Source organism: Belonocnema kinseyi, chromosome 2, assembly GCF_010883055.1.
Source record: "Belonocnema kinseyi isolate 2016_QV_RU_SX_M_011 chromosome 2, B_treatae_v1, whole genome shotgun sequence".
Classification (NCBI taxonomy): Eukaryota; Metazoa; Arthropoda; class Insecta; order Hymenoptera; family Cynipidae; genus Belonocnema; species Belonocnema kinseyi.
The window spans coordinates 87,735,329-87,752,354 of record NC_046658.1 but is presented as its reverse complement, the minus strand read 5'-3'; the positions used below and the strand labels follow the sequence as shown (position 1 = coordinate 87,752,354).

The 17,026-nt window shown below is 34.6% G+C and overlaps 1 protein-coding gene across 1 annotated transcript; it reads right to left on the bottom strand.

Annotated features, from left to right (window-relative positions):
• Positions 1 to 557: 557 nt before the first annotated feature.
• Positions 558 to 14,355, bottom strand: LOC117168194 (zinc finger Y-chromosomal protein-like). The gene is made up of 4 exons (XM_033353659.1): positions 14,239 to 14,355; positions 2,544 to 2,702; positions 1,507 to 1,665; positions 558 to 1,435 (listed from the first exon to the last, which is right to left on the bottom strand). The coding sequence occupies exons 1-4, from the start codon at positions 14,249 to 14,251 to the stop codon at positions 735 to 737; spliced, it is 1,032 nt and encodes a 343-aa protein (XP_033209550.1). The 5' UTR covers positions 14,252 to 14,355; the 3' UTR covers positions 558 to 734.
• Positions 14,356 to 17,026: the final 2,671 nt, after the last annotated feature.

The window sequence follows — 17,026 nt, the reverse complement described above, 5'->3', positions numbered from 1 at the left end:
TATGTTAATTATGTGTGAAGTAATGGATAACCTACCACAGAATCTGGCTGTAGCAAAAAAGCTTTTTTTTTCTGGCGCACGAAATTTTACATGACTGAGATGTAGAATTCACATATCTAGAGGGGTGGACTTTGTTTTCTTTGTTTGAAACTGTACCCGACGCAAATCGACTCATTTGACTTAAATAATAGGTAATCGACATCTCATTTTACCCAACTGTCAGGAAATCTTGATCATCCAGTTGTATTATTTCTAACTGAATCGCAAATTAAATTATAATGAATTTATATTAATAATTGATATTTTCATATCAAATATTACCCTGTTTCATTTTACATGACTGAAAGTTACATTTCAATCAAATGCTGTAATATCCTCCGTTTACCGAACTAAGTTATGTAAAATTTAACACAAATATTCTCCGTGCAACGAAACAGGAAGAACACACCGAGAGGGAGCTGATAGAAGCGCAGAGAAAAACAGGGGACAAGAGTGAGAGGGAGGGGCTGCACAAAATAGAAACACTAAGTTCATGCCTGATTTCTTTTATTTTAATCTTATGTGTTTAAAAAAAAAAAAAACTATTTTTCATTAAATATCTTGCACTAAGAAGGGCCCCTAAACATGGCCGAAACGTTTGCTAATTTAACCTGTAAGTGATATCAAGTAATATGTCGTGCCAAATTCCTTTTGCTATTCGATTTATATTCGCAACAGTCACATACAATAAATAGTTATTGTACTGCTGCATGATATGCAAGTCTGTGTCGAGTTAAACTTTGTGGCCAATTGTAACTTCGCTCGCATTTGTCGCATTTAAGCCTAGAATCCGATGCCTGTAAGTGGCGTGAAGTAATGTGCCGTGACAAATTAATTTTGCTACTCCACTTATGTTCGCAATAGTCACATATAAATTTTTTACCCGCATCCGAATGTACTAAACGTTTGTGTGAAGTTAAACCTTGTGGCCATTTATAACTTCGCTCGCATTTGTGGCATTTGTGCCTAGAATTCAATGCCTGTAAGTGGCGTGAAGTAATGTGTCGTGCCAAATTAATTTTTCTACTCCACTTACGTTCGCAATAGTCACATATAAATTTTGTACTCGTATCCGAATGTGTTAAACGTTTGTGTTGACTTAAACCTTGTGGCCATTTATAACTTCGTGCACATTTGTCGCATTTGTGCCTAAATTCCGATGCCAGTAAGTGGCATAAAGTAATGTGACGTATCAAATTTCTTTTTTTACTCGATTCATGTGCGCAATAGTCACATATAATTTGTTTTTTCACTTTGCGTGCTACTACCGACTTCTCTGAACTTGTCTTGTGATGCACGCGATCTACGTCCAACATATCTTCCTCTTTTATATGTACGCTACACGATATAAACTCGTATGTTTTATGCTGCTCCTGGACTATAATTTTCTCTGGAACTGAAAATTAAACAAAATGCAATTGTTTTTTTGTAGCTTCACCAGGGACGTTAAAATTAAAATTTTCATACCCTGGATGATTTCTTCCTTGATATCCAAAGTTTTGTCAATCTCATATTTAATTAAAGTGTTGGCAGAAGAGTTACTGCCAGAAGTTGTTGTAGAAGAATATGGGCAACCATTTGGTATTCCTGTTGAATTCTGCAATTCAATCTTGGAATCCTGCTCATCTATCAAATTATAACGTAAATGTTACGAAAAGCAATCTTCGATGAACTAATTTGTTAAAAATTCATTTTATAATTTGAAGATCCATATTTCTGGTTTAAAATTCAATCATTTTGTTCAAAATACATTTTTTTAATAAATCTTGGCAACTAAAAATTTACTTATTCTAGTTTTATTGAAAATTTTTTTTTTTTAATCTAACAATTTGGTCAAAAATTTATATATTTTATTGCAAATTCGTCCTTTTTGATAGAAAATTATTCTTCTTGATTGAAAATTAAATTTCTTTGTTGAAATTTCAACTTTGTTTGAGATTTATTTTATTATTTCAAGATCCATCTCTCTGGTTGAAAATTCAATTACAGTCGAACCTCCATTTAGTGTTATCGAGAACTGACGCCGCGCAGCGATGACAGATGACTAGAGCTGCGGGAAGATTTGCGGTTCTCATACAGGCGTAACAAAACAGACCACAAAAATTCAGAGAAATAAAGCAGTTCCAGGACTCTAGATTTATGGTCGACTTCAGCTCCTAATCCAACACTAAATCCAAATTTGACTGTACTTCGTAAAAAATACATTTTTTAAATTTATTCTGTCCACTGAAAATTTAATTATTTTATTTTCAGTTGAGAATTGAAAATTGAATTGAATTTAAAATTAATCTTCCTGATCGAAAATTCAATTGCTTGATTTAAAGTTAAACTTTTTTGTTGAAAATATATTTTATTATTTGAAAACCAATCTCTCTCTCTCTGTCGTTAGAAATTTAAAAATTTTGTTCAAATTTCATTTTTTAAATGAACTTTTCGAACAATATTTAATATGCAATTGCTTGTTGGTAGTTTCATCAGGGATGTTTAAATTAAAGTTGTCATACCCTGGATAATTTCTTCCTTGATATCCAAAGTTGCGTTAATGTCATATTCAACTGAAGTCTTGGCAGAAGAGTTACTCTCAGAAGTTGTTGTAAAAGAATATGGACAAACATTTGGTCTTTCTGTTGATTTCTGCAATTCACTCTTGGAATCCTGCTGATCTATAAAATTATAACGTAAAAGTTACAAAAAACAATTTTCGATTAACTACTCTGTTAAACATTCATTTTACGGTTTGAAGAGCCATCTCTCTGGTTGAAAATTCAATCATTTTGTTCAAAATACATTTATTAAATCAATCTTGTCCACTGAAAATTGATTAATTCCCATTGTTGGTTAAAAGTTGATCTTTTTTATTTAAAAATTGAAGAATTTAGTTAGAGATTTATATATTTTATTGTAAGTTCGTCCCTTTGGTATAAATTAGATCTTTTTATCTAACAATTCAACAGTTTCAACAGATGTCAATTTGACTATTTTGGTGGAAATGTAATTGTTTCATTAAAAATTACACTATTTTATGAAAAAATTAACTATTATGTTGAAAAGTAAGTTATTCTAATCTTTCTGTTAGTTCGCTTTCGAGCGTTTAAGTAAAGCGAGTGAAAAGTATTGTTTTCAGAACATTGAAATCACATTTTTAATGCAAGCTTTCCAGGAATTATAGAACGTTCTCAACAGATTGTAGGAGTATTTTAAAAGATTTGAAATGAGTTCACCTGATTTTATACAATATGTACACGAAAGTAAAGCTGAGATATGGACTGATTTATTACTTATATTATAACAGCTTAAAGTGAGCTAGAAATTTACGAAGGAATTGAGAAAGATTGCTGAATCAGCTAAAGTTTTGAAAAATTCGTTCCTTTTCCTTGAAGCGTAGACAATTTAGTTGTGAATGCACTTGCTGAAAATTAATTTTTTTAGTCGAGAATTTATTCGATTGCACGCTCAATTCTTGACCTTAACCAAGTTCTGATTGTAAGCTTCTTGAATTTGCGCCTCTCAAGTTCTGTGGAGTTTATTTCATTTTTTCTTTGGACACCATGTCAACTTCCATAGATTCGATTCTCCTCGAAATCAGGACTGACATCAACGGATGAAGGTAACCAATGAAAATGAAAGGAAACCAATCAAACCAGTCAAAAAATGGAGAAAAGAATTGAAGACGTGGAGCAGAAGCAGAAAATTCTCGAAAAATCTTCGATAGCAAGCAACCTGGTTTGATACAAGGTTCCAGACACCGATGAGAAAGAGAAGAATATAATAGAGAAGATCATGGAAATTAACAACAAAGAAATTTGTTATGACATCATACCAGAGGAAAGTGGTGCTTCTAAATCCCTCTTGAATGCTAGATATATACTTAAACGTCGAGGTGAGGTTGCGGTTATAAAGTGCACGAGCTTATACATGGGAAATCAACAATTATTAGAGAAGGAAATAGAAGAAATCTTAAGGTGGGACAGCCCAAAAGAAACACATACACCCACAAGCCAGACCGTCAAAAACTTTTAAAACCCAAAAATACAATCAAGCCCAGGAGAGGGCGAACTCCATCGGAGTCTACAAGCTCCAAATTGGACGGCTCGTTGGATGACTATTTTGAAAACACACCGAGGTCAACCAGAACGTAGCAACAGTCAAAGCTAAAATGACTGGACGACGGACAACAATCAGCATACACTCCGGAAAAGCAGATTTCTACCTTCACACACATTGATACCACTGATACAAGATGAAAACAGACAATTACTGGCAATAATGTTAGCTCTCTTTAGTTGGCGGAATATATTCTAGTTTTTTCGTATGCGACTAAAGATAAAATAAAGGGTTAAAATAACTGCTTTGAATACTCAATTTTTACTGGCTGTCGTTTATTCAAATCCGCAGGCATAAATTGAAAAATTTATAGAAAACTTTCGAGTAAACTAATTGATTAAGTTAGTGATAGATTCCCCCAGCTTTCAATTTTTATCGGTAGCGATTTTAACGCAAACAATGAGAAATATAATATGTCAACATGACAGCAGTCTTCCCACAACATGGCAAACATAAGAAAAGCGCTCGATAGAGAAGTTAACTCTAAAGGGAAAAAATTAATTGAATGTCTGGAACAATGTAATTTAACAATTCTAGATAAGAGACTGTCTAGGGACATCGTCGGACAATTCACCTACTATGGCGCGACTAAACGAAGTGTCATTGATGACGCCATCTGCGAAAGTTTTCATGACGAATCAGTTTATAACTTTAGGATACTTAACCTCACAACGAGGTCTCTTCACATGCCCCTGATCTTGGGGTCAAATCTGATAACAGAGGCAGCATTAATAAAAAAAAAGAGAAACTCGGATTTTTTAAATGTATGGGATGGAAGGAGAGGGCCAGTGATACATTTGTTCACATAATGATTCACGATGATCTAGTTTCACTGCCATAATAAAAAGAGATGCTCTAGATGTCGGCATGGAAAAAAGGGGGTTCAATGACACTTTCGGTAAAGAATTACTTTTCAAAACCATGGTATGACGAAAACTGTGCAGACGCTAAGAGGGAGGCGAGGAGATGGCTCAGAAAGTGTAATAATTCAAATTTTATCGAATCAATTAAAAAAGAATACAAGGTGGCTAAAAAACCTAGACTCAAACCTAGACTGAACGTCATGAACCCCATAAATTTTGACGAATGGGGCGAGTATGTCAGCCCTCCCTTTTCACCTAGGTCTATTGTCTCAAACTTCATACTCACTGAAAGAAGACATCCCCTCCTGCACAACCCGATCACGGGCGAGGAAATGACCTACGCCCTAAAAAAATGAAAATCAGGCAAAGCTCCAGGATCAGATGGCTTAAACTACGAATTTCTCAAAAGTCTTTCACGTAATTGGTTGAGGTATCTCACCGATTGGTTTAATAAAATAATTGTGGAGGGAAAGGTTCGTCGATCGTGGTCGGAATCACGCGCAACTATGATACATAAGAAAAGTGGAGAAAGGTGATGCAAGAGATCCATCCAACTGCAGATGGATTTCATTCGAAATTGTGTGGTCAAGACAATCACTCAAATATTAAACGGAAGACTGATTACGTCGGTTAACGTAACTGTTACACTCCCAGAATTTCAAGCAGGTTTTCGTAAAGGAAGAGGATGCATTAATAATATTTTTAACTTGAATACAATATCCCAAATACATATCAGTCGACCGAAAAGAAAACTTTACGTTTTGTTCAAAGATTTCGTCAATGTCTTCCCTTCTGTCAAACACAGTCTTCTACACTCAGAAAAATGTTTGAATCAAACAACAAATTTTATTTGAATTCAAATAATTGAATCAAATAAATGTTCTGCTTCAATTAAAAAAAGGCTTATTTAATTTAGAGAAATGGAAACTATTGGCCATATTGATTAAAACAAATAATTTGTTTAGTACAATTTGTTTGATTCAAATAAAAAATGGACTTTTATTAAACAATGCATTTGTTTGAAATCTGTTTATTCGAATTCATAAAAATATTTATTTGATTCAAACAAAAAATACAGTACAAAGCAGTACTAAAAAGTGCCGCTAGGCATGCTAAAGCGCTGCCGGCGGTTCCTAAGAGACTAACCTAGAATCTAAATGTTCTGATTTACTATGAAATCATATATTAATCGAAAAATGGACGCAATATGTCTAGTTTAGGAACAAGTTTAACAACAACTAACTCTGGTTCATTTCTCATTATTCTAATTTATGATTGTTCAATACAGAAATGAGAAGCACAGAGTTCAAAATTGACCAGAATTCAGCATTCGGGTTGAATAAGTGTTTCTGCTTTTACATATACAATGATATTTATGATTAACAATAAACATATTATCGAGATCATACATTATTTTTATAAAGAATGCTCAATTTTGAGGTTAAGTGTAAAAAAAAGATTTACGTTACTTGAACAAAATCTTTAATTAATTAAAAAAGTATATATATTCAATGTAAACAATAATTATACTTATTTTAAACAAGATATTTATTTAAACAAACCAAAACATTTATTTAAACCAAACAAATAAGGACAAATAAAAAATTTATTTGAATAAAACAAACAATTGTTTTACCCCATATTAACGAAATAATTTGTTTAATTCAAACCAACATTTTTCTCAGTGTATGGGAGAAACTAATGCAAATCGGGATTAGTGGAAAGTTTATAAAAATCTCTTTCAGTTGGCACTCCTCAGGGCTTGTCCAGAGCAGTTGATATCACAGATGCAGTCTTTCAGGGAGAGACATTAAGCCCGCAATTCTTTGTACTATTCCTAAACGACTTTGAGTAATTTTTGAGAGAGAACGGGCTTGAGGGAGTTTCAGTGGATTCCGGGAACGAAATCTTATGCACCACATATGGAGACGATTTGACCATTTTTTAACCTTCCCCTAACGATCTTACTAGAAAGATCAAGTGCCTAGAAGCCTACTGTGATATTAACAGTCTCTCAATTAATAAAAAAGATACCAAAATCCTGATTTTTCACAAGGGTAAACTTCAAAAAAGAATGAACACGTTCTTTTGTGAAAATGAGATAATAGCAATTTTTAAAGTCTTCTGCTACCTCGATATTCTATTTTCCAGCCATGGCTTATTTTTATATTTCCCAAAAACATTAAACAATCGGTTCAAAACGCAGTGAATGCAGTTATGAAAATTATCTGCAGCGCTCGATCGGAATCATGGGAGGTTAAGGAAAAACTTTTCCGTTCGCTGGTAACAAGTATTATTTTTTATGGTATCGAAATATGGGGATTGCACCACCTGGTAGACATAGAAACAATCCAGACTGCATTTTATGAGAGATTCCTTTCCCTTCCAATTTCCTGTCCTAATTATGCATTACGACTAGAAGTGGCCGCATGCGCCTTTATCTAGTGAAGTCTTTAAGAGAGCGCTTAACTGGCTTAAAAAACTACAAAACATGGATGATAGTAGTTTACCTAAAATCTGTTTATACACACTCGAGAAACTCTCTAGAAAAGATAGTACATTAGTTAAGTACAATCGGCTTCTGAAAATTAAACAAATTCTCCAGCTGGTTTATACAGATATTTGGGCCCAGCTTACACTTCTTATGACCCTGGGGATATAATCGACCAAAAGATCGAGCATGTTGAGAAGTATATAGAAATTTGTAAAATCAACGGAAAAAATAGGATAACCGAATCAAGAAGTCTCTAGGTTCGCCCTTAGTTAAATCTTAATAACGGAAGTCAATCATAATTGAATAGTAAATTACTAATGTTTAAAGTTAAAGCCATGGCTCACTGCAGACTCATGAGCTCAATATCCGGAAGGATAATTGTCGGCAACAGACGTATGATTCTAAAACCCGGAGAATATTGTATTATATGCTCACAACCTGAATCCGAAAACTTATTTCACGTGTTCCTAGAATGTAGTGCATATAGGGAAGCGAGGGAAACCTTATTGTTTGAAGTTTTGATAAACGACACAGATTGTATTCAATACATGTTAAATATTTTGAATGCTAAATCTAAAGAAAGTGTGAACAAGCTATACTAATTCTTTTCAAAATTCTCTGACATTGGCGCCTCTTTAAAATAATCATAGAAATCTACACACCGTTTATGATAATAATCAATGGTACGATTCTTATTTCTAAAGCTGTTTGGCCTAAGACAAATTAATAAATTATTGTTACAAATTAAACTATTTTGTTAAAAAGTCATATCTTTGTTTTTAATTCAACTACTGGGTTGAAAATTTGTTTTTCTAAATTTAAAGTTTAAATTTTTTTTGAAAATGCAACTGTTTTTGATTAAAGTTTAATATTTTTTGTATTAAAAATTCGAACGTTTAGTTAAAAATTCATCTTGCTTGGTTCCAAATTCAATCACAAAGTAAAAATTTCAAGCATGGTGTTAAAAAATCGTTCCTTTGGCTTGAAAGTAATATTATTTTATTGTGAATGAAACTGTTTCCTTCATAAATATATTTTTTTATTCATATAAGTGAAACCCTGAATTAGTGTCCTTTTATTTAGCCCCTTCGATAATTGACACTGCGTCGCCGGTATGGGCGACATAAGCAGCAGGGAGTGTGCAATGTTCACTCAGGCGTGACAAGCCAGAAGCTTTGCGGTAAGACGATGTATCCTAACGGCCTTCCTGTCTAACTGCATCATGACGTTGCGTTCGTTCACTCGAAGTGGGAAGCGCATGCATTTACATAGCGAGTAAGCACGACGACGAGCTCACATCGACCAGCAGTGGGGCTCTGATGCCTACTAAAGCCGATCGAAACGATCGGATTATTTCGTGCGATCGAATGGCCATGTATTTGACCTTAAGAATAACGTCATCGGACACGCTAATATACATCACGAAGTACTATCTCGAACTTATTAGAGCAATATTAATCAAAAATGTTATACTACGGCTTAACATTAATTATTTACTATAAGATTTCTAGTTATTCTTTAATTTCATTTCAAATTATTGATAAATTATTGGATAAACAGACAGAGAGAGAGAAAGTATGATCGTTTCGAAACAAAAAGTATTACCTTACATTAAAACTCAATCGGATCGTCGCTGTCTGCCTCATGCGATGGAAGGAAAGATTTTGAAACCATTGTTACGAAATCGATTGTGCCTCGTTCTCTATCTTACATAGTAGGAAGAGAAGTTCAATCGACTTGAGACATATCTTTTAATCTTTTCAAATTTTTAATATTATTTTGCATCGCTTTAAATTTTCGGAAAGCATTGAGAATTGCTTGATTTTCTTTCAATTATCTTTAAAAATGTCTTGATCTTGAAATTATTTTAAATTGTATTGAAATTTCTTTTGCTCTATTTTATTTAAACTTGTCTATATACCATTCGGTACATAGAAGGATATTTTCGTAGGGATATCTAGAAACATCAATATGGTATAGCCAAACGCATACACACATAGAAATACCTTTATGTTATTGGGGTTGCTGATCACGATCCCGGTGTCTATATGACCCCATCATGTCTAGATCAAGGTCAAATGAAGGTCAAACACCTTAATTCGATTGATGCAATTTTTTGACCCCGGATTCTGAAAGAGCGAAAAATGTTACGTCCAACCTCTGAAGGTCATTTGGAGGTCATCTAGAGGTCAAATCCTTTTTTGATCTCTCACCTGATGTGTCAGCTATGAACGGGTCTGGAACCAGTGGACCTTTATGTGTGTGGGGTCGCTGATCACGATCCCGGTGGATGTGATTTCGTGAAATAATAGATTCAAAGTCTACATTGAGAAATTGAATGAGTTACTGTTTAATTTCAAGCTTAAGTGTTTACATTCAACCGACTTTTAATTTCAGACCATGGGCATATCATTTTACGAAATCACATTCCACTGTTGAGCATTTTCACATTAAGGGATGACCTTAGATTTGATCAACAGGGTCATTCTCCAGATCAAACAGAGGCCAAGATTTATTACTTACATAATATGCTATAAGAAGGGACATCGTGAATTGACATTTTTGTGCTTGCTCCCAGGGCACCTCCACGTGGTGACGGTGGGCAACGGGTCACCGGCGAAGTCCCTGGGTGAAGGCGTTCAAGCCGTCATGGCAGGCACAAGGAAAAGTAGCCGTAAGATACAGGGACTCGAAAACCCAGTATCGCTTATTAGTCAGGGTGAGCAAGCGGGCCCGCAATCGTCGTCATCATGCGACCGCACCTCTAATTTGGTGGAAAACTTGGCCCTTTTAGAGTTTAAATCTTCAACTTCATCAACAACCCCATGTTATCATCGATTAAACAAATTTTGCGTTGTTTGTGGGAAATATGTCATCACGAATCAGGGGAGGCAATTTACAGATACATTGAAATCACATTACAAAAAATGTTTCAATATAGATACCAGTGGTATGGACAATTTTTGGACTCCAAAAATATTATGCGTCACTTGCTCCCTGCGAATCACGGAAAAGAAAAAAACAGATATTTGTTTCTCCTACGATCTGGTGAGAGCCAAAACATCATGACACAGCATTGAACAGGTTGAAAGTGAACATCAGATATTTATTGCCGTAATTTCTTTTGAAACAGAAACTAATGATACAGATAATACCATGTGATTTGAAGAATTCGAAGATCAGCAAAATGACGAGCTAAATGAATCGCAAAAATCAGAAGATGGTCAGCCTGGAAATTCTCATGGTTTTACTCAAGACGAGCCAAGTTACTTGGTTCGAGACGCAGAACTTTCGAAAGAAATTTCCGAACTCGTAGCTTCTAGAATAAAAGAGAAGAATTTTTTAGCTCCAGGTACACAAGTGAGTTTTTATCGTGATCGAGATCGCCCATTCCGGAAATTCTTCTCTAAAGCAAAGGGTTTGGTTTATTGCAATCATGTTGAAGGACTGATAAATGATTATAAAAGTGTTCAATACGTAGCTAGTGACTGCCGGCTAATTATTGATTCATCAGTGAGAAGTTTGAAAGCTGTCTTACTTCACAATGATAACATATATGCCCCTTTACCGGTTAGTCATTCAGTGATCTTGAAAAAGCAATGCAATAATCTCCATTTTCTAGTCGAAAAATTGAAGTATGATAGTCATAAATGGCAATTAGTTGGAGATTTGAAAATAATTAGTACTTTATTAGGTTAACAAACCGGAAACACAAAGCATCCATGTTTTATTTGAGAGTGGAACAATCGTGCCCGATAACAACATTATGTGAAAAAGGGCTGGCCACTCAAGCAATAATTAACTCCAAGATCTATGAACATACTACAAGAGAGTCTCAGTCCTAGTCATAACGTCATCCTTCCACCATCACATATCAAACTCGGCTTATTTAAATAGCTTGCCAAAGCAATGAGGGTATTGGAGAGCGATGCTTTCATGTATATGATTCATTTTCTCTGAAAATCCTCAATGCCTCGGACACCCGTTATTTCACATCGCGACATTCGTCGTCGAACCATGGCTTGCATTTAAAATAAATAAAATTAGAGTACCTCTTTCGCATATCTAGTTCGAATGCGACATCTTTTATAGTTTTAGTTAGTAATGTGTTTAGGTTGTCGACACCCTGATCAATGTTGGCTACCTCTTTCCTCCATTCCATCATAGAGGCGAACGCATTTACTTTAAATTGATCGAAAAGTAACTTATTTAAATCAAGAACCTCGAATTAGTTCTGCGGAAGTGGTGGTGGCAATGCCATAGTTAAAACAGCAGGAACACGGAAAGAGAAATTGGCCTCCTAACCTCCCGAGGCTAGTGGCTCTAGTTGCTTATGGCGCTTGGCTTGCTAACTTACCACAAATTGGCCAATGGCGCTCTATGCGAGTCAGCGGTCTACGCTTTTGCGTGACTGGTAGTGTGGTTTGCCCACTAATTGGACGCTGAGAGTCCAACTCTTTAGAATGAAAGATTAATGCGATGCGGTCATGATGCGGTCATAAGTAATATGAGTATAGGTGCGAACGCCGGTCGGAATTGAGAGTTACTCCGAGTTGGAGGCCTGGAGTCCAACATTTGTTGTTTCTCCAAGTTCCAACACTGGCGCCCCCACGCTTTCAGTGGGAGACAGTGGGGCCACTAGTCCGATAGTGCTGCCATGGCGCATGAGGCTGGTAAGCTGGGAGGCCAATCTCTCTGTCCGTGAAGGTGGTCAGGCAGGGAAGCTAGACGTAACACATGCAAATCAGAAAAGAGGTTGAAGCCTTTCATAGAGCACCATACAAGGTCTATTATACTTGATCCTTGTGGTCCTATGAATGTGAAATTTGCTGGAGAGTCACTAGGGGACCGGCCATTTATGAGGACCGAATCATTAACCTCCATAAAATCCACAAATTTTTTTCCTCTAGAATTGGAGAATTTGTCGCTAGAGGACCTGTCTGTGTAAAAGGTGTTAACGTAGTCAAAAGCTCCAGGATAAAATTGGTTCAGATCTGATACTCTGCAATTGAAATCCCCACCCATAATGATTGGAAAATCAGGGAATCAAATTAAAATGCGGTACAATATAGAATTAAGATTCTCTAGGTAATCATTGAAGTCATCTAAGGGGGGAATATAAACAAGTCCGAGTACGAAACAGTCCAAACGAGATTGGACTTTGAGAAAAATGTAGTTGTATGATATAGAGATTTCCAGAATTTCATAGAATTTAATATTATATATAATGAGAAGATCACCCCCAGCCCTTCCATGACAATTACATCTAATAGCAGGAGATGAAATACTTTTGAAATCTGCGGATCGAAAGAGGCCAATGTTCTCGCTCACCAGAAGTTGTCTAGTTATTTATTATTATGTGGTTGTTTAGGGTCTAGTTTTGGAGGTCGACCTCTATTTGTAGTTATCCTTTGAGAGGGCGTCTTCGGCTCGCATATCAGTTGATCCACCTCCTCCATTTGCATAGGATTGTCTTCAACGAAAATTTGGTTTCCTTTAAAGGTGACCTGGAAACCGGAATCGCGGAGCTTGAGGACCTTATCATTCAAGGCTCTTCTTTCTTCTCTCTCCTCCTTCGAGCGGTCATTAGAGATGGCAAGATTGTATTTTTTAAATTCAATCACTTTACTGAAGACAAGCTTGACCTATCTAGAAGCGATAAATTTAATAATGATGGGGCGGTTGCCCTTGATTTTTCCGATTCTGAAAGCATAATCAATTGCGGCTTCTGGAATCTGTAGGCCCACTTCAGTGAAGATTTTTTGGATTTTGGTTAACAGGTCTTTATTTATCTTGTATTTATTTGGTCTTGGTATTTATTTCCTCGAGCATTTGTGTTGATCCGTGAACCTCAGCACGCAACTTCTTATGAGAAAGTGTCAATGTGTTGATTGAGGACATTAATTCCTCCCATCTGTCTTCCTCTGTGGTAGGCAGTGCGCGTCTGTTGACATTTCGGTCACCTAACTATTAGTAGACACTTTGTAATAATATCTGTATTTATCACTGCAGAATCACGCTGAGAACTTAAGCGTCCTCTTGAAAATTGTCACCTCTCTATATTGCCCGCATTTCTGCAAGGGTATGCAAGAACTTTTTCCTTTACCTTCCAATATGCACATGAAAAACACAATAGACATACGCGAAAACACTTTCACTTAAGCGATATTTGGGCTTAGGAATACCAAGGAAATAGCATCCAAATTACTACTTCACTCTAACAAAAAGATTCGAAACGGGCAAAACAGCATAAAAAAAGAAACAGGGATATCACCAGAGTTCACGGGATAAAATAAATTCACAGAGCAAAACTCTATCATTACAAGAAAAAAGGCTAAAGCCCCCAACGAATTCAGAGAATTTGAAGAGCGTCCATTAAACACGACCGCGCGCTGACAACTCAGGCGAAACTCCTTTTGATCTATTAAAATAACATTTTTAATATCTATAGATCTGTTCAAATTCCTTAAAATTACTAAAAAATTTATTTAAATTTCATAACATCACTTAAAATAACTTTTTTTTAAATTATGTTTCAAATTTCTCAAGTCATTAAATCCTTCAAAATCCCTTCAAATTTTTTAATTTGCTGAAAAATTCAAAGTCCTGATTAGTATTTGACAAATCTTTTTAAAATAAGAAAATCTCTAAATTGGTTTCTTATGCAATTTACATATATAATTTTAATTATTTTAATTATTTTATATGTAAATAACGTTGAAAATAATAAACACTTACGGCCGGTATCCATTGTAGCTGCAACGTAACTGTTACTTATCCCAATTCTGCGGTCCTCTCAACAATCTGTGTATATTTATTCGTGTTTTTATACGTTTTACACATTATTGGTTTCCATGGTTTCTGAAAATAAATAATATGACTAATTTTATTAAACGTTTTTATACTTTATTATGAGCAGTTTTTCTCAAAGATACTAACTTATTTGATAAAAGTAATGAATTCTTAATAAAATGTTATATTATTATTATATATTATTATTTTTGTTTCAAACCTCACTGTAAACACCGACTTATTATTGAAAAATGAAACCGTTTTCGACATAAATTTTCCGTTAAAAATTCATTTATTTTTGATGAAAATTCAACCACTTGTTTAAAAGTTGAATTACTTTGCTAACAATTCTTCTTTTTTTTTGTTGGTGAAGTATCATTTTAGTTGAGGATTAACTTTTTCGTTGAAAATTCATCATTTTTCTTTGAAAGATGAGAAGATTTCTTAAAAGATTCACTTTTCTTCTTGAAATTTTGATTTGACTTACCTGTAGTTTTACACAATCTTTTAATTTTTTTCAAGTCTACGGAACTTTTTTTGTTGATCACTTGAAAAAATTGTAACCATTTTTAAACAAAATATGTGAAAATTAATTTAAAATATGTATATTTTACAAGATTTTTAAACACTTCAAATTATATTTAGAAGTTCTGTAAAATTTTTACTGATTTTTTGAAAAATGTCGGATTTAATTGAACCAAGTATTTAAATAATTGTGAAGAATTTTCATTTTGGCATTAGGGTCTTATGAATATATTTAATTACAATTCGTGTTTTCTTTAAAGAAGCTTAAACCCTAGTAGAAATTGGTCCTAATTTTATACAACTTTCAAGTCAGTTTTTCCCTACGTCTGGTTATAGCATCCAACTAGGAATCTTGTCAGGTACTGCTGATGAATGTAGTTTTTAATAAAATTGAACCTCCCGCGATCAAAACGGAACAATTATCAATTAATAATAATAATCAATCATTTCCATTTTTTAATAAAACTAAACTCTTTTATTTTCAAATATATAAACTTGATTAGGGATTTTTCATTCCTCGTTTAGTCGCTTGCCTTGTTCAGTCCTTGGCCGCCTTAGTCCGCTCAGTCCTACCTCCATTCCAGTTTTTAGCGTTGAGGATGACGCTCGACAACGCCGTTTTTTCGCAGTCAAAAAATCTGCAAAGATTAACAGTGACCAGTGAAAATTAATACATTTTTTAAATTTTGATTATGTTGAAATATCTTACTCCCACTTGCATTTACTTATTAGTTTGATTATCATTTAATAAGTTATCATTGATCAAATAATGGTCATTAATTATTATTTAATAATTATATATTCTGAACTTTATTTATTTTTCAATTTGTATTATATAATACGAACAAATATATTTATTCGTATCCTAATCCATGTATAAAACACATTTTTTTCTATTGTCTAGGTTAGGAGCATTATAGTATATTATTTTTTCCACTTATCTGGAAATAACTTATTTAATGATTTATTTTTTTTTTTGCGGAAATTTCGCGCTCAATTTCATGGTAATTTTCTTGTTCGGTTCATACTGTAAGCGACCGTAATGTTATGACCCAGTCGCAATACAAAATGATTAAAAAGGGGCAAATCATTACGGCACTGTTTATCAATCAGCTGTTCAATCGCAACGCGACAACGACAGCTTTTCCCTCGCTTTTCCTCGCGAAACCCTTGACAGGAAAAAGCGCTCGTTTCAAGCAAGGAAAATCTGTCTGAAATCAAAGAGGCCTTTCGAGTTAAAACTGATCAGGAAATTTCCCCCATTCCCCCTATTCTCTCCAATTTAATGAAGTTAAACGAGGATAGATAGCGGTGGCGTCATAATTCTCTCGATATCTCGAATAAAATTGAGCGATTATAAGCCGAAAGATTATCGATATAAACTTTATCTTCCTTTTTGGCTTTTTCTGTGATGGGTCCCGGTCTCTGGCTCACTCCACCCCATTGCTACCATGGCAGCATGTGCTTTCAGTTTTTTTCCTCTTTACAACCGGCAAATATATTTTTAAAATGTTTGCTACGTCGGTTCTTAAATTTACCGCATACAAATTCACTAAATGCCATAAACAATATTGATTTTAAATGCCGTATTAATATCGTGTTCTCCGAGAATTCTCGTGATTCGTTCAGATAATCCTTCAACGTACAGGATGCAAATGAATGACCTCATTTCCGCGTTTTGAGCTATTTCATCAATTCTATGCTATTCATTTTTAGCCAAACTATTCAATCTGAGATTGATGTTGTCTCTAAAAAATTGTTGGGTGTAAAAGATCTTACTGAGACTGTCATTCACTAGTCGTAAAATATATGATGAAATTATTTATCGGAGAGGAGAATGGCTCTGTGTACCAAATTGAAAACTATGCTTTTTTAATACTTTTATGCGTGGTTAGAATTGAAATTAAGGCATCTGCCAGACCACGTTGGTTTACGAAAGCAATTTAAATTTATTTCTTGTATGTCGTTCCTAAGAAAAATGACATCTAGAAAATGTATTGCCCTGTTCTGTTCCTTCTCTAATGTGAATTTAATTTCAAAATCGGTCGAAGGGAAAACTTGTAGAACGTTTTCTACTTCGTTTTCTGTGATAACTACTAATATTTCATAGACGTAACGAACATACAAAGGTACTTGGAAAACTATTTTCGGCAAAATAACTGTTTCCAGGTCATCGATAACTATATCGGCTAAAACCTGTGAAAAAGGA

What these genes read in the sequence shown, in the direction of transcription:
- LOC117168194 (XM_033353659.1), bottom strand. An exon ending in CAAGGAAGAAATTATCCAGG is followed by an intron (nt 1,666 to 2,543) that starts GTATGACAACTT and finishes ATAATTTGATAG; the next exon opens with ATGAGCAGGATTCCAAGATT. An exon ending in CAAGGAAGAAATCATCCAGG is followed by an intron (nt 1,436 to 1,506) that starts GTATGAAAATTT and finishes TTTAATTTTCAG; the next exon opens with TTCCAGAGAAAATTATAGTC.